Source organism: Ptychodera flava, chromosome 22, assembly GCF_041260155.1.
Source record: "Ptychodera flava strain L36383 chromosome 22, AS_Pfla_20210202, whole genome shotgun sequence".
Classification (NCBI taxonomy): Eukaryota; Metazoa; Hemichordata; class Enteropneusta; family Ptychoderidae; genus Ptychodera; species Ptychodera flava.
The window spans coordinates 15,265,098-15,290,094 of NC_091949.1; the positions used below are offsets into that span (position 1 = coordinate 15,265,098).

At 39.3% G+C, this 24,997-nt stretch overlaps 3 protein-coding genes across 3 annotated transcripts; 2 read left to right on the forward strand and 1 right to left on the reverse strand.

The window, feature by feature from the left end:
• The first annotated feature begins 253 nt into the window (after positions 1–253).
• Positions 254–7,583, forward strand: LOC139122769 (S-crystallin SL11-like). Its single transcript, XM_070688477.1, has 5 exons — positions 254–657; positions 4,189–4,284; positions 6,399–6,511; positions 6,930–7,040; positions 7,275–7,583. Exons 1-5 carry the CDS (start codon positions 525–527, stop codon positions 7,425–7,427), a joined length of 606 nt encoding a protein of 201 aa, XP_070544578.1. The 5' UTR covers positions 254–524; the 3' UTR covers positions 7,428–7,583.
• A 3,275-nt stretch (positions 7,584–10,858) lies between these two features.
• Positions 10,859–14,288, forward strand: LOC139122770 (glutathione S-transferase 1-like). Its single transcript, XM_070688478.1, has 5 exons — positions 10,859–11,121; positions 12,630–12,725; positions 13,077–13,189; positions 13,589–13,699; positions 13,982–14,288. The coding sequence occupies exons 1-5, from the start codon at positions 10,989–10,991 to the stop codon at positions 14,144–14,146; spliced, it is 618 nt and encodes a 205-aa protein (XP_070544579.1). The 5' UTR covers positions 10,859–10,988; the 3' UTR covers positions 14,147–14,288.
• A 4,709-nt stretch (positions 14,289–18,997) lies between these two features.
• Positions 18,998–23,313, reverse strand: LOC139122771 (hematopoietic prostaglandin D synthase-like). Its single transcript, XM_070688479.1, has 5 exons — positions 23,023–23,313; positions 21,588–21,683; positions 21,289–21,404; positions 20,775–20,885; positions 18,998–19,479 (listed from the first exon to the last, which is right to left on the reverse strand). The coding sequence occupies exons 1-5, from the start codon at positions 23,156–23,158 to the stop codon at positions 19,315–19,317; spliced, it is 624 nt and encodes a 207-aa protein (XP_070544580.1). The 5' UTR covers positions 23,159–23,313; the 3' UTR covers positions 18,998–19,314.
• Positions 23,314–24,997: the final 1,684 nt, after the last annotated feature.

Consider the following 24,997-nt stretch of genomic DNA (forward strand, 5'->3'; position numbering starts at 1 on the left):
GATCCATGTTTCAATGCAGTTCTAAATTGACAGGATTAGATGTACACTAGTTAACAAAGATGAGTTCAAACCCACACAGAAGAGCATTTATATCACGGTTACTTGTTTACTACGAGGCCGGTCTGCGCCTAAGCGCCAATAGACGTGTGTAGACACACTACACGTCAAAGACTGAAACCGTGACGTCGTGTAGATACACGTTCGTGTTTATACACTTTTGTGGACCGTCTTGGCACCGAACGGACTTTTGTTCAACCCTTTCTCGAGGGTCTATGGTTCAACCAGTAACCAGAGTAACTGTGATTCATGTCACAGTCCCCCTACTGTGTTCATATAGATCAAACACTTGGCTCTTGAATAGCGTTATATGCCCTTTGAATCACGTGACGCGGGACAGTATTGATACGTAAATTACAGTCGAGTTTACCGAGTCAGTCCCGTGACCTGTTCTGCCAGCGCAATTCTGCAAACACGTTGTATCTCCGCATTTCAGCATTTCAAACTTTCTTATCGACCAAACCACCATGCCGAAGTATAAGCTGATTTACTTCGACATTAAAGGCCGAGCCGAGCCGATCAGAATGGGCTTTGCATTGGCCGGGCAGGAGTTCGAAGACGTACGCATCAAAAAAGAGCAATGGCCAGAGTTGAAACCAAGTAAGTTCATCGAATCTGCTGACAACATAAGGGTGGGCGGGGTTGTCTGGGTGTAAGATCGGCTGCATATACTATAATACATGGCAACGATCCTGGAATGTCGCAACATTGTTCAGAGCAGAAGAGTTGATAAACTAGTGATACGTAGGTTATGTTATTAATTTATTAAGTACGGAACATAGCATTTCTCCCATGACGTCACAGGCTTTTGAATCTAAAAGACAGAGGGGACAAACAATCAAAAGGAAAGCAAGGTTTTGAATGGTAATTTTAGGGAGCGTTCAGTTATGGCCGGGGATGGGCCGGCAAATTCTTCCTGTGCATCAGTCAAAAGAAGTAAAACCCCCTACATATTGTGACATCAGTGGCTTGACAATTGCCTAGAATTTAACCTGTGAATTTAATGTAACGACCTACAGTAACCCTGCACGTTATCTCCCGTGTTTGTTTTCGTGACCTTTTATTGCATTATCAATGCCTAGACGACCTTTACGTATGTTTGACATTGCAGAGCGATTTGACCTTGCCGCTTGTTCTCCGTTAATTATAGACCCATGACTTTGCAGATTTCCCCCGATATAAACTGTGTGCATTTTGGCGTGTTAGACGGACATTACCAGCGGCGCCCCGAGACGACGTTCAACCGTGACGCTGACGATTAGTGTAGGTCATAAAAGTTTTACCGTGTAACTTGTGTTACTCAGCTGAATAAAGTACTACGACTTTAGAGTATTTCTGTGTACCGTTTCCGTCTCTTATACTCCGGCGTTCTATCCCAGCCCGTACGTATCAAAGCAGACTATAATCTGCCCGCATCACAAACAAGCCACGTTACAATATCCTTTGCCCGTAAAATTGATGATCCCCTTTTTAGGATGACAAAAATTTTATTACACCCCCAGCTCCCCCAATTGCTTGAGTAAGTATTGATCCAATTTTGAATGGTGACCCTGGCTATTACCAGAGAATAGATACAATATAACGTCAGTGAAAAAGAGATTTTTCGAAGATCTTGCTCTTCTTCCAGAATTTGTAAACATTGTATACTGTGTCTCGGAATGCTCAAAACATTCTTCATCATTTGTGTGAGAAAAAGAATCTCACACACCATGGAGCTACCGAATGACTTTTGGTAGCTCCATGCACACGCCAAGAACCTGGGATCAGATTTCTCACACGAGTTGGGGATATTTTGTCTGACACAAGCCACCACAGCGGCCAGTCCCCTGAGGAGGGAAGGTGTTCTTTGTGCAATGGTTAATTTTATTTTATTTTGTTTTATCAATTTTGACAATGATATTTCAAATAACTTTTTTTTATTACCTAGAAGTCCTTATCTCATTTCCTACCTGTGTACACACCACTTTAATTGCTCCGCAAACATTGCAAACGGGGAAAAACTAAAACGAAGGGGGAAGGGGGATACGAAGGCTTATGATATTCTCTCTGTAAGTAGATAAAATTTTGATAACATTGAGCAAAAATGAAATATAGTCCTGATTTTGATTGAAATACGTAAAAATGAAATATTATCCTCACGCTTAAGGGACTTATGTCAGTAGAAGAATTAAAATGTTCTCTTCAAACACAGTGAGTATCATATCCCCTAAATGGTATCTGTGACAGTTTTAGGTCCCCATCAGGTTTGTAATATACCAGCACTAGCACGAACCTGACGGGGACCTAAAACTGTCACAGATACCATTTAGGGGATATGATATTCACTGTGTTTGAAGAGAACATTTTACTAAAAATATGCAAAAATGAAAATTTGTCCTTACGTTTAAGGTACTTATCTTATTGGCTGAAGGGGAGGGCTTTGTGCATAGTGCACTATACACAAGCACTAGCATCATACTGATCGAGCCCATTACAGTCCCTGATGCCACGAAGGGGGACATGATATTCTCAGTGTCAGAAGAGAACATAGTGATAACAAGATTCAAAAATGAAATATTGTGCTCACGCTTAAGGGACTTATCTTATGGGACGAAGGGGGAGGGCTTAGTGTATAATGTGTAATACACTAGCATCACCACAATGCTGAAGACGGGACCTTAACTTAAGCCATGAAAGGGACATGATATTCTCAGTGTCAGAAGAGAACATATTGGTCTCAAGATTCAAAAATGAAAATTGTGCTCACGCGTAAGGGACCTATCTTATGGGACGAAGGGGGAGGGTTTGTGTATAATGTGTAATACACTAGCATCACCACAATGCTGAAGACGGGACCTTTAACTTTAAATTATGCGACACAGGGGGACATGATATTCACATTATTGGTAGCGAAAAATTTGATGGAAACTTGCAATGTTAAATTATTGTCCTCACGCTTAAGGGATTTGTGTTATAGGACGAAGGGGGAGGGCTTTGTGTGTAATGTATAATACACAGGCAGTAGCGCCATGGGTTCTGCTTGTGAACAGAATTGTCCCTGAGGCTGTCTTCTACCCAGTAAAGCGATGTATTGATTGCCTTACTTCGATAAAGTTTGTGTGTGGGATGTATGACAACGTTTTCTTTTATTAGTGTGACTACCATATCTCACTTCACTGCATCAGTGATAGTTATTGATCAAGCATATGGTTCTTTTATATATTGGGCATTGTACATAAAGCCACCCGCCTTGTCCGCTAACTTAAGTCCCTTAAGTGTGAGGATAATATTTCTTTATTTTCATATTTTTAGCATAGTCAGGACAATAATTTATTTTTGCATAGTTTTATCCAAGTTTTATCTACTTAGAATGTGAATATCATAATCCCATTGTAACCCCCTTCCCCTTCGTTTTAGGGTCACAAGCCCTTCGTATCCCCCTTCCCCCTTCGTTTTAGGGTCATAAGCCCTTTGTAGCCCCCTTCCCCCTTCCCCCTTAGTTTTAGGGTCATAAGCCCTTCGTATCCCCCTTCCCCCTTCGTTTTAGGGCCACCCTTGCCAACTGGCTAATCGGCTGTCCGTCCACAGCTGTCCCACACGTAAGTAAAATCAGACCAGTGGAGCCCCATGGTCAGACTACGGGTGGGACTGCTGAGTCTCGTGTTTGGTATGACTGCAGTCACTCCAGAATGCTGCAGCGAGAGTAGTTTCTCGTACGCGTGTGATCAAATAATCCCCTTTAGTAACTTTAGTAACTTTTTTGTTGACCAACTCATAAAATCCCAGATAAGCCACGGATTAGCATAATTAGTTGTGTTGACTAATTAATGATAAGATGTGTATATATGACAGATAAACGTCATTGTAAAATAAATAAAAAGTAAATAGGCTAGGTTAGGTTATACAATCATTTATTTTATTTACTCCGATCAGTCAGGGCATGAAGAAAAGGAGAGGAACGGTGAGAAACACTCAATGCGTCTGGGCCGCCTGTGGTGAAGCCCGATTTCGCCAGCTGACGAAACTGACCCGTTTTCGCAACGCGTTGGGCGGCCTCAAACAAGCGGAGATAAAAAAAAAACTGAATGGTGAACCAGGCGCCATGGGAAAGTCTTTTATAACCCTTCTTTCTTATCCCTCTATCAACTGCAGAAATGCCACATCAAGCACTCCCGGTATTGGAAATAGAGGGAGGCGTCGTGTTGTCGCAGTCATTTGCCATTGGTCGGTACATTGCCAACGAGTTCGGTGAGTTGATTTCGCAAGATGTAATTATTGAATTTTTAGGCTGCGTTCACAAACACCTCTGCAGGAGGGGGGAAAGTTCTCAGATTTTTTCGAATATCCCCTAACAAAGCCGCCATGTGTTCAATCCCCCCTTCCGACTTGCTATAATTTTGAAGTCCCCTCAAGGAAGACAAAAATATCAAATCATAATACACGGGAGTCTATTGGGCAAACTATCAACACTTTCTCCATAAAACAAGCCATATCTCAACATGTGTGTGATAATTCATGTAAATGTATTTTGCTTGAAGTAGCAGGTGAAAAGTGTATGTGTGTACAAACAATCTTATTTTAAGTTTTCATCGATAAAGTTGATTCACTTTACATAGTAGTCTATAAGAAAACTATGAACGCGTATTTTCCAACATAAATTTAGCAATATCTGTTCATCTATAAATGTTTTATAACTGATATAAATGTACTTAATTAGCATTGGGTGTTTATAAGTGCACATGTGTATAAGAAATTTGATTTTTGGAATTTGGCCGAAAATGTTGTTCTACTATACATGGGAGTCTATGACAAAACTGTGAATACTTTTTTCCCAATTAAAAACTCGCAATATTTGTGCACATATGGACCCTGGATAATTGACATAATTGTACTTGATTAGAAGAGGGTAGTTACATGTGCATATGTGTACAAGAAACTTGATTTCGAATTTCACCGAAATGTTGATTCACAATACATTATAGTCTATGAGGAAACTATGAACATTTTTCATAAATTACAAAACTAGCTTAATCTGTGTATTTATGTACTCTTGATTATTGATATTAATGTACTTGATTAGACTAAGGTGGATACAACTGCATGTGTGCGAAAGAAATTTGATTTTGGAATTTCACTGAAAATGTGATTCACTATACATTGTAAGCTATGAGAAAACTAAAATGACGCATAGGTTATCAGCTCCCCAATTGAAGTGAAGCTTTCAGTTGTTACTGATGACACTATGCACTATTCTAAATAGTTTGTATTCTGTCAAAGTCCTCAAAAAATACAAATGTACATACGGCAACATGAGCGTTTGACACTGACCTTGACCCAAAGTTGTCAATGGGAGAATGATATCAAATAAGTTTAATTTTATCTCCCAAATTGTTATTGAAAGGCAAAGTTGAAACTTTTAGTCATTATAAAGGACAGTTTTGAACAACAGAGGGGTTGTTGGGTAAGTAGAAATCATGACAACCTAAATCTTTTGGCTCAATGTGACTGCTTGGATCATCAATAATTTTTTTAATATACCCTAAAACTTGCGCCCGAAGGGCGCGCCGAAAATTGAAATGTCAGAAAATGAAAGTGCCAGAAAGTATTTGGAAAGGAATTTGATATTCAATAAATTTTCAAGTCCCCCCTTTGCAATGTCAATTTTTTTCAGACCCCCCTGGCATGTTGTAAATTTTTTCAAGTCCCCCCTGAAATCCCCCCTTCAGAGGTGTTTGTGAATGCAGCCTAAGCCAGAGCCCATTGGCAAATGCATAGAATGTGTTGTGCCATCTTCGCTTGCCAAGGTCTCTTGTCCAGGCAGCTGGATGCTCCCGGGAATCAGTAGTCACTGGGTGACCGTTGTCGAAATAATGGACCCGTGTCATATATTCTCAAACGAATATATAACATGTTACCATGCATCATGGGTAATTCTCTGCGTTTGAAAGAAAACTGAGCTAGTTTTCAGACACACTAGCCAGTCACAGTTGTTGCTATCATTTTGTTTCTTTTTAATGGTCTCAATAATAATATTTGTAGCTTAAAGGATAAGTGTAGTTTAAAAAATTGTTATCTCTCTTGGATTTATTGAAAAAAATCAACGATGATTCACATTGCTTTAATGAAAAATCCATATAACAGGCTTGCATCTCAGTATATCTCTTCATATTAAGCAAACGATAGTCTAGTCAGCTATTTTTAACAATATACTACACAAAAGATCTTCATCAATATATCATATATATCATATATATCATATATATAATATATATAATCAAAGTTGTCGGTTGAGTAATCAACACGTCATAAAAACAACATGACTTTAAGAGTGTCATCTGATATACGCATTCCGCCCTCTGTAGGTTTTGCCGGGAAAACCAACTTGGAGAAAGCCCAGGCCGACATGTTCTGCGATGCTCTGAATGATTTGACGCCAAAATTGACCGAACTGTTCCATGCAAGCGATGAAAAAAAGGTAACTACAGAAATTGTTCAATAATATTTATGCAAAGTGCACAGAAAAACTCCAGAAACTTCAAGTTTTCTTCAGGCTTCCTCTTCCGTGGAACTGTCAAAAGTTGAAATATTGTGACGATAAATATTATTTTCGTTCTTACAATTTTTCTCACTGCTGTCGGTGTAATAGCACGAACCGTATACTGGCTCGGCAACACAAAAGTACCCGAATGGTAGCTTTTCGACATGTCAGAGTCACGCCCTCACGCATGCAATGCATTTGTGAGAGACATTTTGACTTATACCAGAGAACTTTGCAAACTGAAGCTTTCGACGGCACGTTCTCAACAGTCATACATTAAAAAGAAAGGTTTTACGAAAACACATGACCACCTGTCATCAAACTATTGGCGTCTCTTTGTTTTCATAATTTACAGGCAGAGGTTCGTAAAGAACTATTTGAGAAGCTCTTACCTGCTGCTTTCACGAACATGGAGCGTTTATTTTCCAAAAATAAGGATGGAACTGGATTTCTTGTTGGAGACGGGGTAAGTCTGGATACTAAATTTAGGGACGGGTAAGTATTTCTTATCGTCATAACCTTCAAAGAAACATGGCCGAGCAGTTTAGAGAGACGTGCGGAGCTTCTACAGGACGTATATGTTGTTACTCCAGGACGTTCACCATAACTGCGGTACTAATCTCTGTTCGTTTCTCTGTCCGTTCTCTCTCTCTCTCTCTCTCTCTCTCTCTCTCTCTCTCTCTCTCACACACAAACCCAGATAACATGGGCCGACATCATGTTCTACAACTTTGCTGATGGCATGGAGCAAATAGAGCCGGACGTTTTGAAGAATTTTCCAAAGCTACAAGGTCTTTTGGAAAGAGTGAGAAACAATCCGAAAATCAAAGAATATATCAAGAACCGAAAGTAAACCAAAGTAAAGCAATGCCGACGCCACTGTGCAAGATACACTGTATTCATTTCAAAACATAGGCATGTAACTGTCTTCGAAGTCCTGTAACGTTTAAATATTGTCATAGAATAAAAACGCTTCCATTGTGGACATAACAGTGGTCTTTTAAATGCACCTTCACATTGTGGCATTAATTTTTTTCTTGTCGATTATTTTGTTGTTTAATGAACAACGGAAGGGGTTGGGAGTTAATGGCAACGTAAATAATCACGCCCATTCCCATCCGTCTTCAATATTCAAGAAGTCGAAATTCATATTTGCATAGCCAGATGACGAACACAAAACAGCGCAACACAGATACATTTAACACAGCATACACTCAGCAAAGTTAAATTCACTGTGTAAGGACGTGTGGACCACTGGCAAAACAACGCCAAGATGTGTACGGTGTTTCCAAAATGATCACAGTGCTACATGTGGCATCTGTCATGACACACATCATTCTTTATGTCATGTACAGAATGGTCACCTGTTGTATCACTGATACTATAGACTCTCTCACAGCCCCTCGTCGGCGGCGCCTCAGACTTTGCAAGCGCCAGACCAGCTGAGTCGGCGACTGGAGGCAACGCGGCAACCCAAATGGCTCTGTAAGCCTCGCTGTCTAGAAAGACCGCTGAGGGCGCATCGCCATATCATATTGAAAATAGAACTGCTTAAAAAAGAACTGCTAAGCGAGAGAAGGACCCTTTGAGTCTACACTGACACCACCCGCAATCATCTACTTAAGTGGTACGTTATATTTAAAAACTTCAAAAAAGTGTTTAAACGCAGAGACAATTACTTCTCTGGATTAACCTTGACTCTCAATGTTTGAAACAGAGAAAGCTTTGTCAATTCAAAAATTCAGTATGTGAACTGTGAAGGTCTTGAATAGTGAATGAGTTGACTATGAGTCAGGTACTCACAACGATCTGGCGAGCTAGGAATATTGCTCTCAAGGTGTGGGAAATTAATGATGGCGAAACTGAAATCACTCTTTTTATCATACATCCTGGTAGAGAGGTGACAATCAGAGTCAATTTCGAGAAACAATCTAGATATCATGAAGCAGAATATTAGCCGATTCTATGGTTTCCCGTATGTACGATCCAGGATGTTTTGGGATTTTTTGTAAAATCTAGCATTGTTATCAGACATGATATCATCGATGTTTCTGAATGAGATCAAACTTGTCAATCATCTTTTGATGACGGACACTCGATTTAATATTTATAAATGACTTTTCACAAGGAAGCAAAAACGCAATTTCTCAAGATGACGAGTACCTTCCTAAAAGAGGCTGTTTTTATCAGCTTTATCCCTGAGCAAATTGACGTACTGCGCACAACGTTCAGAGGTGAACATAGGACTAACAACTCAGAAAGTCAATGTCAACGACCAACAATTCGAGAGCCATGGATTGAGAAAAATCGTCGATGTGAAAGCATGTAAAAGCAGAAAGTGAAGCATGCTGGGAAAGTCCTTGCATACGGCATTCTGAATATGACATAAAGATTGATGTACGATGAGCGTAATATGTGTGCATGGTAGGCAAAGGATCTTGAATAATTCACTACCCCTTTATGGTCGCTCTACCCACATTAATGAAACCTTAGAAAAATAATTCATACGGTTTGTTGTTTTCATTTACCAGAGTGAAATCTTCAACAACTGCCGCGGATGCGAAATAAGCTTTTCGGGTTTGAACTTGACGTGACCTTTACCATCTGTCATGTCATGGATTTTTGTACGTCCATGGTCATGTCAACTCCTGCCTTCTGAAATTTAAATATGCTGACTCCTATAAAGGATCACTCGTCAGCAGTACCCTTGTTCCGACACATCCCATAATATGTGAAATTCAACCACTCAAATGATATCTAATTGGATGACAATCAGACGTTTGTCCTTGATTGACATGACACCTCTATTCTAAGGGACTGGTCAGTTTCTTCGGCCTGGGGGGGCGGTGGATTATTTTTTGCCGACGTCAAAAAGTGGCTGACCCCCCCCCCATTCCAACTTTTGAAAACAGGCTGACCCCCCTATTCCAACTTTTGAAAACAGGGTGACCCCCCCCCACCTCTGCGCGCGACAAAGGTAAAACAAATGGTGGAATATAAATTGAATTATTTAGTATATATATATATATATATATATATTATATATATATTATATATATATATATATATATATATATATATATATATTTTGGGGGTATATTTTGAACATTCAGTCATTCTGTGTTTTAATGAAATTGTTGTCATGTCAGTTGTAAGATAGGAACTTAAAAGTGTCAATTCTAAAGTTTGAATATAGTATTTTGAATGAGCTGTGAATATACTCCACTCTTTTTATGCATAACCAGATGTCCAGAACTGTTGTAAGAAAAATGTGATTGTGAAATATTAGTGCACGTTGCTTTCTAATACTGATACTGAATTCTCATACAGGAAACAGAAAAGTATCAGGAACTTGTCATGCTTTTCATATGAACTGCAGATTTCATAATGATTAGTACACTTTGCAAAACAGACTTTCAATTTACAGACATCAAGATATATCTGACATATATCTCTGATATATTAATTTACTGCGCCCGAAGGGCGCGCCGAAAAATATTAAACATCCAGATATCTCTGATATACATATATATATCTGATATATGAAAGTCATGCAGCTGAAGGGCATGCTGAAAATTATTGTTTGATATTTTAAAGAAATGCGCCCGAAGAGCGCGCCGAAAAATTTTAAACATACAGATATCTCATATATATATATGTCTGATATATTAAAGTTTTGCACTAGGACGGGGCTCTGAAAAATATGTCTTATTATTATTAAAGTTATGCGCCCGAAGGGCGCGCCGAAAAATGCAACTGAATGATGAAATTTGTGGCTGGCACAATGCATTTTCGCAAGTATGAGCCATGTCGAAATTCAAAAACACACTGACCCCCCTATTGGGCATTTCAAAAACATGGTGACCCCCCCTATCACCAAAGTCAAAAACAGGGTGAAACCCCCCCCCCCATGAATCCACCGCCCCCCCCCCCCCCAGGCCGAAGAAACTGACCAGTCCCTAAATTCGAAATTTTCCACTCGTAAGTAATTTAGTAATGTAAAGTAGTAAATGTTTATACAGAGTTGAAGTTTCATCCTTGACAATCGCCTCACCATGCATGTCCTATATGAAACAAATATAGCTACATATGACATACCGTTTACTTCAGTCTTTTCAATGCAGGTTCTATTAATTGACATTGGCAGGATACTACTTAACAAAGAGAAGTTCAAACCCGTACAGATGAGCATTTATATCATGTAGATCAAACACTTGGCGTGGTCTTGCAGATAGCATTATTGACCCTTTAAATCCCGTGACGCGATGCAGTATTGATAATTGATAGGTGAGTTGCTTTGCGACTCGGAGTTAGTGGGCGTCAGTCGGGTGACCTGTTCTGCCAGCGCAATTCTGCAAACGCGTTGTATCTTCGGCATTTCAGCATTTCAAACTTTTCCATCGACTCAACCATAATGCCAAAGTATAAGCTCATCTATTTTGACCTCAGAGGCCGAGCCGAGCCAATCAGAATGCTTTTTGCATTGGCCGGGCAGGAGTTCGAAGACGTTCGCATCAAACAAGAGCAATGGCCCGAGATGAAACCAAGTAAGTTCATTGAATCTGCTGACTATATATTACGGTGGGTGGGGTTGTCTGTAAGATCGGCTGCATATTCTGTATAAAGCATTGCAATATTCCTGCAATGTTGCAACATATGCGTAGTTCAGAAGAGTTGAACTAGTGATACTTATGTTATGTTAAAAACTGAACAGAGTATTTTCCAAATTCACATCGCAAGGTTTTGAATCTACAAGACAGAGTGGACAAACAACCAACGGGAAAATAAGCTTGTACAATGATAAGTTTTAGTCTGTTAATCTTGAAAATCACGCTTGACCTAGTTGCCCTGCCATTGGTGTGATATATACTTCATGCATTGCTGTCAATACCCTTGTGGAAGCACATCTAAATCGACACTATCTGTAATATGTTCTCATGAACTTTACTGAACAGCAGAGTGGACAATTCTGCGGCAACATAGACCCTCGAGTTTTTCTCGAGGGTCTATGACCTGACGCACTTTTGGAGTACAAAGGTCAAATGGCTTACACAATGAATCAACTTTGCCGATAGCAAGCTCTGATAGTTGATCTTCAGTTTTATGATTATCATAACTTTTCATCACAAGCGATGATAACAAGACGGTCAGTGTCCCGTGCGAAGGTCAAACAAGTTGCATAGAACACGATTGGCCTAATTTTGGACGATCGGATTGTTTATAGTAACGTTGGTTTTGGTTTAATCTGCCAATATAAGCTCGTCTGCTCTTCCTTTTTTGCAATACACTTGTTTCTATTACGGTAATAGTTTGTTGTATTGCAACTTTCAGCTAAGGGGCAACTAACATTTTTGATAAATTTGAACAATTTAAAGATCCAATTCTCCCAAATTAGTTCCTATCCTGTTATAACAAAATGCTTTTAGAAATGTGCTTATAAAAGAATTCAGATAACACACAGGTAGTGTTGTCGCTCCTCAGTTTACGAGGATATAGCAACACATTTGTAAAGGCTACAATTCAATGATGGAATGGTTCATTGCATATAAATCAGGGGTCTGTTTGATTTCTTCTTTCATTTTTATTAAAATGAAATTTTGTCAATGTAACGATGTTTTTTATACTGCATTTTTCGATAATGACCGTGACGTAGACATGAGATATTAGCATAATTCCCATCAAAATGATATGCATGATTTAACTACATGTGTTATGACGCCCCGGAAGACGACAATGATGACCATATTTGTACTCGGTACCCCGAGTCGGTAGATCATTCGTTGGTTCGGAAAATGAAGTAAATATTGAAGTCAGTCAGCATATGTAGAAATAGTAACATTAATAAACTCTGACAATCTTACTTTTGCTGCGCAATATGACCTTCTGCCGCCCTTGTTTATACGAAAGTTCAGTGAAGCCATCTGACGAGACCGACCCGTTTTCGCAACGCGTTGGCCGGCCTCAGACTAGCGGAGATTAAAAAACTGCTTGGCGAACCAGGCGCCGTGGGAGAGTCTTTTATAACCCTTTTTTCTGATCCCTCTCTCAACTGCAGAAATGCCACACCAACAACTGCCAGTATTAGAAATAGAGGGCGGTGTCATGCTGTCGCAGTCATTTGCCATCGCTCGATACCTTGCCAACGAGTTCGGTGAGTTGACTTCGCATTCACGGAGGTTAAACGTATTAGCTAGAACTTTTGATAAATATCTAGTTCTTTTTGCAGCGCAGAGGATGGTGAAGTTTGGAAAATATATCTCTTTTATATTATAAACGAAATCAGCGATGATTCATATTGCTCACATAAAACAGACTTGCGTTGTAGTATACATCTTCAGATTATGCAAAAGATAGTTTTGTGAAGAAATTTTTTCATCAATATATTACACCAAAGTTCAGCATCAATATATGCAAAAATCTAAGTTGTTGGTTGAGAAATTGACACTTCATAAAAATAATGATTTTAGAGTGTCGTCTGACATACGCATTGCGCCCTCTGTAGGTCTTGCTGGGAAAACCAACTTGGAGAAAGCCCAGGCTGACATGTTCTGCGATGCTCTGAATGATTTGACGCCAAAATTGACCGAAATGTTCCTTGGAAACGATGAAAAAAAGGTAACTGCAGAAATTGTTAACCAATTTATGCAAATTGCACAGAAAGACTCCAGAAACTCCAAGTTATTTCAGTTCTTAAAGGCTTCCTCTTCCCTAGAACAGTGTCAAAAGTTGAAATATTGTGACTATAATATTATTTTCCTGCTTGCTATTTTTTTTACTCCTGTCGGTGTAATGGCAGGAAACGTACTTAAATGCGTCCATACTGTTAATTTGAACATCATTCTTACGTTTAATGAAATTGTAAGAAACATTTTAACTCATACCAGGGAAGTTTGCAAACTGAAGCTTTTGACGACATGTTCTCAACAGTCATACATAAAAAGCAACGTATTTTATGAAATCACGTGACAATCGGCTTTCAAAATAACAATTTCTGCTTGTTTTCATAATTTACAGGCAGAGGTCCGAAAAGAACTAGTTGAACAGCTCTTACCTGTTACTTTCACGAACATGGAGCGTTTATTTTCCAAAAATAAGGATGGAACAGGATGTCTTGTTGGGGACGGGGTAAGTCTGGATTCTTAATTTGGGGACGGGGTAAGTCTGGATTCTTAATTTAGAGACGGGAAATATTTATCCTCGTCATAACCTTTAAAGAAACATTACCGATCAGGCGGAAGCTACTAAAGGACGTATGGTCATCTTAACTACACAACTAACTCTCTCTGTCTCTACGCTCTCTCTCTCTCTCTCTCTCTCTCTCTCTCTCTCTCTCTCTCTCTCTCTCTCTCTCTCTCTCTCTCTCTCTCTCTCTCAACTTTTCAACCTCTCAACCTCTCTCAACCCCAGCTAACGTGGGCCGACGTCATGTTCATCAACTTTGCTGAAGGCATGGAGAAACTCGATCCGAGCGTTTTGAAGAACTTTCCAAAGTTACAAGGTCTGGAGGAAAGAGTGAGAAACAATCCGAAAATCAAAGAATTTATTAAGAACCGACCACCAAGTGAAATGTAAAGCAATGCTGACGCCAATATCATTTTTATTCCTTTAAAAACATCTGCATGTCATCACTGTACTCGAAGTCCTGTGACGATTGAATAAACTAATTGAATAAAAATACTTCCATAGTGGGCGTAAAAATGGTCTTTTAAATGTACCTTCTCATTGTGGCATTAAATTTTCTCTTGTCGATTATTTTGTTGCTTAAACAAATTAGTTTCACCTGAAGATATGTCACAAAATGCACACAGCTCTGAACAATACGTCATGGAGAATTACATCTCAAGTAGATAACACATACGGGGTTTGGGAATGAGCAGCAACGTAAAATAATCACGTCCATTCCCATCCATTTTCAATATTCAAGAAGTCGAAAATCCTAATTACATAGCCAGGTGACGAATAAAAAACAGCACAACACAAATACATTTAACACAGCATACACGCGGCAAATTTAAATTCACGGTGGAAAGACGTATGAACCTCTGGCAAAACAACGACAAAATGTGATGTCAGGTGTTTCGAAAATAGTGACTGTCCACAGTTACGTGTAGTTCGATACATGGCGGCAGATATAGAATGCATAGCACTCGGCCGCTATGTATCGAACCACACGTAACCGTATCGTGTGACTGTCCCACTTGTGGCACCACATCGATCTTTATGTCATGTACAGAATGGTCATACGTTGCATCGCTGCTACTCAACTCTCTCACAGCCCCTCTCCGGCCACGCCTTAGACTTTGCAAGCACCCAAAGCAGCTGAGCGGAGCAGAGCTCGGCTCAGCGAGCCGGCGACTGGAGGCTACGAGGCAGCCCCGCTTGCTAGAAAGACCGTTGAGGGAGCTAGGTAGCGGAAGAGGGGGCTCTGACTGATACCGTAATCATCTATTTAAAAACCAGTTACGATCCCTTCAACACAGATTTCAACGGAGAGACAATTCCTTCTCCGGATTAACCTTGACTCAAACCTTTGAAACAGAGAAAGCTTTATCAGTTCAAAAATTCAGTATGTGAACTGTGAGCCGGGGTCTTGAATAGCGAATGAGCTGAGCGAGCTCTCAAGGTGTTGGAAATTAATGATGGCGAAATTAAACTCATCCTTTTTATCATACATCCTGGTAGAGAGGTGATAATCAGAGACAATTTTGAGAAACAATCTAGATGTGAAGCAGAATTACCTTATTCTATGGTTGCCCTTATCTGCAATCCAGGAGGATGATTTTGTGGGTGTTTTTTGTTTGTTTTTGTTGGGGTGTGTGTAAAATCTAGCATTGTTCTCAGACATGATATCATTGTTGTTTCTGAATGAGATCAAACTTCTAAATCATCATTTGATGACAGGCGTTTTATTTCAAAATATAAATAACTTTTCACAAGGCAGCAAAAACACAACGTCGAAAGATGACGACTACCTCTCTTAAAGCCCTAATAGCTGCAAATGTGTAATAAACTGATCACAAAATATCCCGTTTTCCAAGAGTTTCCTTTGAATAAGACCCATTAAAGACTGACAAAGTGTATAACACTGTAATAAGTGTCGAAAATGGCATGTAAATTCCAACGTTTTGACATCATTTCAGATGTCCCGCCATTTTCAACAACTAGTCATATGACAGAGAAAATAAAGATTACAACAACAATGTTGGCTATCGTGTATTGTGCATTCAAATAAATGGCTTCATGCTTGTTTATGGTATGATCACGATGTGTATGTGTAGGAAATACTGTGTGTTTTGGGGGTTTTTTTGGGGGGGGTTATTTTTATTTTGGGGGGATACTTTTCCGTGGAGGCGCAATTTTATGAGTGCGGCACCCGTTTATTATTCAGCCTGTTAAAACGTGTAAGTATGGTCCAAATCAGCGACCAGTGATACTTCTTAGCACATTTACACGAATCAACTTTGGTTTGAAAATAAAAGTGTGTTCCAAAATAAACGACTGACACACAAATTAAGCGATATTCAAAATATCGTACCAGTAAAATTATCAGGAACCTATATCTCTGTGTGTTAAGCTTCCATTCATTAACAATCATTATACGTAATCAAGGTAAGTGGATGTACAATGTAGTCAATCAATTAACTGATAGTGTAACGCTTGTTGGAAATTACAGTGCTTGATGCTGAAAGCAGAATGATTATAAAAAGTACAAAGTAATAATACCTGTTATTTATATACAATATCTCACACACAAATGCATATATAATAACACTGTACATGTATCTCTGTCGCACAAAAATACATATCTATGTATATCATAACACTGTGCATTTTGATAAACACACACACATACAGGGAGGCACACACACCAAGTCATCATGTCAAATCTAGACCTTGATTACATGGTATCGTCCAGATCATGATATCTTGGCAAGGTCGCATCGAACCACTATTTTTAGAATCAATATTTGATTATCCTTAGCTTTAGGATCAATATTTGGAAATTAATGCTTAAATGTTCATTTCATCACCATAGTGATTGTCCAGGGCACGTATCTGGCTGACATAAATTCCAAACATGTTACCACTGTAAAGTGCTTCGCAGCAAATAGACAGTTCTGATTTTGAATTGTGTCCCTGTTTGAATGTTTGTTGTGTTGGTGGTGTTGTCTTTTTTAGCTGATTGCTTTGACATCTAATGCCTGTGTCGTTTGCAACAATTTTGTACTTTTCACTTAATTTGTCCTCCCTATTTGACGATCAACGCTAACGGCGCTGATCAGAATAATTGGAAGAGAAATACATAAAAAGAACAAAATGCTAAAGTTCGTCCCATCGATCGGTGAAAGCAGTCTTTTATTCTTAATTAAAACTGACTAAAATAGCAAATATATAGATTATTCGGTATGAGATATGGATTTCAAGCCAGTTACCAAAGATCCTAGGTACCCGGTGCCTCGCCGGTTTCCAAATCTCATAGATACCCTATAGCCAGTTTCCAACGCCCGTAGAACCCTAGGAATGCTCCATGATGCGTTTAGATTGTTGCGTAACATTGGGTAACCGTCCGTAAATATCATGGAATTTTCCTGAGATATTGATCGCAATTATATCTCCCATAACGACAGACTATGCAAATTATTACAGATTATCAGATTTTTGACTCATTACGTCACATTAGAATTTCTCATTTGTAATGTATGATTAACACATGATATCTATCAAAAATATTCTGTTACGAAGCAGAATTGATCAGAGTCGCCATACCGAGAGGAGATAAAAGAAGGAATAAATAGGATAAATAAGATCAATACACCTGCATTTACAATAAATATTTTTAATTGACGAAAGCTCGGTTTCATTTTACAACCCTTCTCGTGACAGGTCAAATGAGCTGATTCAGCTTTCAAAAACAATGTCATGTTTGTGTCCAAAGCCAGGCTTGGTGCATCCATACGTTTGTTGCGACATTTAGGACAACGCTCAACAAATACTATCGAATTAATAGTACAGTACTGCATCGAGATCGCTGAGGGAGCTACAGTTCAGCTATAGGGAGCTATAGTTCTTTTCCGAATAGCTATCGTGAAAAATATTGACGCATAAATTAATTGCCTCACGATAAAACTCATCAGGTTTATTGCTATGAAATGGGACAAAGGACTCTAAAAGGTACATGTATGCAGTACAAAAGATTCAATTGGTGAAAGCCCGACCCCTGTTGTCGCTATGACGCTGAATTCCATGAAGGATCGTCATATCAACCTTGGACGAATACTGTGTGATTATTGAGACTAACTTTTGCTCAAACTTTCCTCAATGAAACTTTCAACCATTCTCTTACTAAACAAAGAATACAAATCCGGGATGGCCGAGCAAACTTTGGTACTTGAGAAACAAAATTGCCACAATCGCTGTGTCAACTCTATGGGAAAAATAAATTCGATTTTCGAAAAACTAAGACGGTGAATTTGTGCTCGAAGAGCTTTCAAATCAGAAAAAAAAATTATTAAAATTTCAGACTACGAATATCTGTCCCTGACCGCGCAGTCTACCTAATTTCTTTGCATCAGTATGCTTTTCATTATAAACATATAATTAGATAAATTTATGAGGAACGTCCACAGGGCGATGATCAGTTGAATTGCAATACAGCAATGCGCAGACTCGGAACAGACTCGGAGCTGCAAGGATTCCATATTATACCTGACGTCGGCGAGCCTCAGAGTCTGCTTCTAAATGTACCGTTTGAGTTCTAGAGGCTTTAGAAGAGTGCACGCACCGTCGTCGAATCGGTCTTGTAGGTTTATTGAAGCAAAGTTAAACGCATTCCTTTCATCAGTGGGTACTCATGTGAAATCAATGGTTGATGTCACATGATGCGGCTATTTACACACTCTGTCTCTTGATTACAATAGCGGGGCTGATATTAACATTTTTGTGAACCACCTGTTATGTTATTTTTTCAGTAGAAATACAAAGCAAATCGACACTCCTGAGATAACGTTTGGCAAACTATCTTGTCAATCCGTACACTATTAAAAACCACATTATCCATGGGAGTTTGAAATGGGGTACCCATCGACAGGCATATTGACATTTTTCTGCTGATCAAATAAATCGCGTGGCTTTTATTTTTCGAATTCAGTGTTTTTGCTTATAAAACTAGATTGACGATGAAATGAAATTGCTGTCTTCCGTTTTGATATCAATACACAGAACTGTTTTGCTGAGTCAGAAATTCTCAAGGAAAAGCTATGAAAATGTAAGAGTCGTAAAGATGTAAAAAGAAGTACATTTTCGTGAAAAATTACTCTTTCAAATGAAGAACTTTATTCCTAACGCTTTCGATGCAATTATTGTAACCTCTCTCAAAGGTTGACAACACAAAGAAACACACAAGAACATTAAGAGTTACACGAGTTTGATTTAGATAATACCTTTATTTTACCCAATGTTACTAATACTTCGCAAAAACACATGAAAATACAAGTGAAAGACAAGTACGTGTCTGTAACTGCCAACAATTTTCTTTTGTGATTCCGGATCTAACGCACATTTTCTTGTCATGTTTCCAACCCATCTCAAACAAAATACAGTGCCTCGACCGATATGACCTGGACAAACAACATTGCTCTAGTGTACAATGTCCAATGTAGACAACTAACAAGAAACTAACTTCATTCACTTAGTCAACGAATACGTGAGTTCAGATGACACAGTGAAACATCGGCTTCTCCTTAAAACGGGGTTTCGGGTCGTTTCTTGAGCCACTCCTTGAGTTTTGGTAGGTTCCTCACTCTATCGGCGAGTGCCTCTAACTTCGGAAATTTCTTTATCATGCCAGCATCGAGCGTTGGGAGGGTGTCGGCAACGTGCAGCAACATTAAATCTGCCCATGTTACCTGCGAGGAAGATAGTCGTACACTAATGAAAACCAAACATTTTGCTTCATCATAAACTAGATGGGACAACCCAGCAGTTTTCAACTGTGATGTTATGTGAAATGAAGCGTTATTATTTCGTCGGCTGAATGTTCCAACTTCAGGCCGCCAAAATCCGCTCTCAAGTTGGCTCATATGAAAACATTTCAAACTGAGGTAATGTCTCGTAGCTGACATAAAGGTCATGTGTTACGTCTGGTGATCATTTGAATATTTCCGAATTAGGTCACCATAGGAAAATAAATATCAGCCCTGAAAGTGATCAACAAATGTGATCTGAATCAAGCATGCACGAGGCAGGCTTCAAAATCTTACACATGAAACGCCTATCACAATTAACATCTTTGAATTAGTACATTTGTACGAAAAAAAGCAACCTTTGAATATTATCGGATGACTGGTTTCAAAGAAAGCAATGTTTTGACAATATATGACAATGAATGATCGGACACAAAAATTATTTCTACAATAGCATTAGTTATATTCATTTGAATGAAGCCACATACATAAACCTGCATACCAAGTATATATATATATATATATATATATATATATATATATATATATATATATATATATATATATATATATATATATATAGGATAAAGCGTGAGTACGAGGGCTCTTCTGGTATATAAAGACCAACCCAACGATAAAATGTCGAGGCCGCAGGCCGAGACATTTTATCGTAGGGTTGGACTTTATGTACCAGAAGAGCGCGAGTACGAGGGTTTTATCCGACTTAAAAACTATCGCCCCTAAGTGATATATTTTCGTTTTCAATGTATTTATGTCAACCGTCCCATTTGTCAATGTAACATGTTTAGGATATGAATTAAAACTTTTATTTGTGAAATAGCCTTCCAATGTAATGGAACATCCTATAAATGCCCTAGGGCACATTATATAAATGCCCTAGGGCATAGCAGATTTTGTGTTGCAGCTGGTTTCCGCTGTGTTACCAAATTTGAATATTAAAACGTACCAGATGTCTACAGAATATGACATGTTCACTTTTGATTGGACAGTACTTTACTATGGCGCTGTCATTCGTTTCTGGCATTTGGTGACCAAGGGCTTTACGAGTAAATAAAACACCCTGAATTGAGCACTCTGATTGGTCAATCAACAGTAGATAGTTTTTAAATATATATATATATATATATATATATATATATATATATATATATATTAATATATATATATATATATATATATATCTCAGATGGTGGTACATTACATATTTTAAAACTCACCGAGTCGCCAACGAAGAAGCCTTTTCCCTCATTATTTTCTGATAGCAGACGCTCCACGTTGCCAAGCACTGTGGGGACTTTCTTTTCTATCAGCTCAGCTTTTTTCGCAGCCTGAATAGTTAAGAAATGGTAGAAGACAAACAGATTAGGGGGATATGCGATCTTGAACATGAATGAAAACAAAGAATTTATTTGGAGTGCACGCATTATAATCTTTTCTACGCGATTTCGTGCTACTTTTACTATATACAAAAACGTTTGCGGTAGAATGCATGAAGTATTAATGAAATTGACAGGGAATTTCAATGCTGAAATATTATATTTTTCTACTTTTCAAAATTGGGGAAACTTCATTTTTCCCAAGTGCTGTACGAAAAGGAAATACTCATAGTCCATGGGTATCAATATAGGATATTATTGGGTATCCCAGACTCGTTGTCATACGCAAAGGTGTACTGATTAATCAAATGTTCGCACCCAGCATTCGCGTTTGAAAAGGGAACTACATACATACCTTTTGATCTTCTGGCAGAAACATGCATGCCACGACGATATCTGGTCCCAAGTCTGCCATGGCATCGACTAGCATATCCACTTTGGCTTTTTCCAAGTTATTTTTCCCCGCAAGACCTATATGGTGGAGAGATTTTAGAATTTTCATCAGGACCACTGAGATCGAGAATACTCACAGAAGCAAGAATTTATCGCTCGATAATTGATGCCGCAGTAAACATTTATATATCGTGGATCACAGAAAGGGTGATTTTTCTCAAAGTCGCTTTTTAATTTTAAAACAGCATGATCACAACTCACCGTTCTCGTTGGCCAGGAAACGCATGATTGCAAGGGACTGTGCCAGCACAACATTATCGTCTATCTCCAGTGTTGGTAGCACCTGGAATGGACGTGCTGAAATTGAAAGCGACGAAAAATAGCGCCATCAAATACAGGTTAGGAATCATGCTTTTTATCAGCACATAATCAGCAGCCTTACTAGTCTTCACTTTCAATACCTGTTTCAAGTTCTGTTTGGGTTTTTTTCCCAATCTCAATGCACAATCAGGGGGTAAGTGTTAGGCTATCGCAATGCTACGATGCACAATCATCGTACACGCACGTACCACGCTCCCATTGTATTGTCAGTCAATGACACCCTGGAATGAGGTCCGTTACGTTGTCAGAGTCCATTGACCGATCATCGCGATCACGTGAACGGTCACGTGACAATGTGCACTCGGTATACTCCTAGTCCTAATTTTGGCAAAAAAATGTGTCAACCGTAACTTTTCTAGAAGAAATTCATTTACTGTAATCATATATCGCTTTTTAACAATTTAAGCATATCGTAATCTGTTGCCCTTGAAACGGGATTGCAGGCATCATGCAGTACACGCCCACCCGCCATCTTGTTAAGGGGCCGTCGATCATAAAAGCAGAGGCACTTGAAGTTGAAACGTAATTCCTTCGTTTAGGGGGAGGGGTACGCCAATATGTTTTGCTTGCGTCCAAACAACCTCGCGAAAATTCACATTTTGAACTGTAGTAGAAGAACACGGACTACTTGGAACGGCGGGGAAAAAACCTGAATTTTGTTCGTGTAGATTTTGCACAACGTGTGCGTACATAAACAACAACACATATTTTCTAAAACCAATTTCGCATTAAGGAGTTTCGTTTTCAGGGGAGGGGGCCGACACCAAACTAGGGAATTCCAGTGAATTTCCAGTGCGCCCAGCTTAAATGATCGACGACTCCTAATTAAAACCAAATACAGATTCTATCCCTGGACATAGAGCGGGATAGTAGCAAATTGAACATGACACAATGTTTGTACACTATGGTGCATGGTGTAAACGAGTCCTTGAAAATGACAGAACGCACTCAACGATGTGTTAAGAATTATATCAAATGCAAAACCCCTAACGATTCAAAATCTCATCAGTTTTTTTCGATCGCATCGTACAGAACCGTACCAGGTACAAGCGTTATGTAACAGACGCATAATGCTGGCTGTGGTACGATTGATACAAGCACATCTGTTCCAAGACTTCTACGGCTGCAATTTTGTTAACAAAAACGCCGTTTTCAAAATATCATCACAGAATTGAAGAACTTATATTAGTTGCAGCTCATTGCAGGGTGTCATTGAAATCTGCGTTCCTGCGATCAGTCAAACACTGTGCCATTCTCGTGAGCGAGTTCAATTTGCTTGCCAACTGATCTCAAACAGAGGTCCACGGGTACTTACTATCGGCTTTCAATTTTCCCCACTCTTCCATCGCGATGCGGTTATCCTCATATTCAACCCCGGCCAAAGCGAAGATCATCCTTGACACTTCCCCACGGCCTCTGCCGTTGAAGTAAGTCAGCTTGTATTTCGGCATGATGTTGAATGTAGTACGGTGAGAGGGCAGTTAACGGGATCTTGTTGGCAGAGCGCTGGTCGCGGGGGAATATGACGACTCACGCTCGGAGCAAGCAGGTTTATCTGTACCGTTCAGCGTTACGTAATTTGCATATGAAGTCTTCGACTGCACTATTTTGCTGAATCACTGTGACTCCAACTTTCGACCTGGGAGATCTTATTTGCTCAGAGAAAACACGCGTCAGTTTTGCCTTTAGCAATGAACGTTGTAGAAGATGAAAGGTAAAAGTCTGTCTTTGTAATGTCGGCTGTGCCATAGTTATGGTAAATAGGAATGTTCCATTAATCCATTGGTGGTGTCACTGGTACAACACTCAACATAGAAGCCTCAGCTTGTCGGTCATCAAATCGGCAACGGACGAATTTCAGGAAATGTAACGGGTTAAAATTTGTTTGGACACGTGTAACATATTTTTAAGAAAATTAAAATGGCAAAGGGAAAAATCAATTGAGCTGTTCTTAACTGCCCTCCCGCCACGAAAATTTGAAAATTTCCCTCACCTGTCCACAAATGCCTCCCTTCAACGATAGATACTCCCCGCTCGCTCTTTTGCCTTCTCCTCCCGGTTAGCGAAGCACTCACGAAAACAAACTACGCTCGGTTTCAATATTTGTCGATCGAATAAACATTGGTCGCCCACTCTTGATACAAAATTGCTTACCCGACCCCCTCCTCCAATGGCAGATATGAGAGAGAAAAAGGTTTACGGACGTCTTAGGTTACCCCTGCATCTACAGAAGAGGGGATGCGACGTCAGTCATCGATCTGTAAACACAATTTCTCAAAAACTGCTGATCAGGCACAAATGAATCGAGATTTGGTGTATTGTGTAGTATGAAAAACTGGAAAGAGAATAGTTGGCAGCTGTGCCCTCTAGCAAGACGAATACAAACGAGGGTTGACATAGTACAAGAATGTACCATGAATGGTCCGTGAATACAAATGACTTGCAGAACTGATTCGGTCAATGATCTTTATTTCGAAGTCAGCATATAGCGTCAATGTAAGCGATTAAAACACCAGTGTATGCAATTACTCGTCTATTTCTCTTGCAAGTCGTACGTGGAGTCAATTCTCAAACTCTTTCAGATGTGTGTTTTCCATTGCAACGGCAGAACGTTTTCCGGAAACTGCTATATCACGTCCGAATCGGCAGAAATACCTACACCACTGTACACAGTTCTGTCCATGACGTCAGACTGGAATGCAGAAAGGCTTTGGGTGATAGTCTGTATCCCTTGAAGTTAATTTTCCGTTCGGATTTATGGTAGCTTGTCGGAGCACGTCTTGATGGTCAACTTTGTCACCGGAACCATAGACAGTAGAAGAGGAATGCCGCAACGCTATTTTTGATGAACTATACATATATTCTTCACCGAACCTTTGTACATTAGCGCTTAAACAAACAGAACCATCCCTGTATCAATTAATAGTGAAGCGACGCTGCATACAATTATCGACTTTTAAATTTTAAAGTGCCTACCATTATGCTGAGTAATTTGCTCAAATTTCTGTTTTCTGCTGAAAGGAACAGAGATATCCGATGAGTGCCATTCTTGCAGACTCGAAGTCCTATTCTGGGATAGATGAAGCGAAACAAATCTTTGCTTACTCTGCTGACTGTACTGATGGACAAAGTACTTCTACATGGAAAGTATTGAACCGTTCTATAAATAGTCCATGGCTGGCTTGGAGAGCAAATATTTTAGAATCTCGGAGCCTGAAAAGTATCCTAGTCAAGGGATCTTTCCATTTTCGACATCGTGACAAAGCCATGGCCATGCATACGGATGAGGT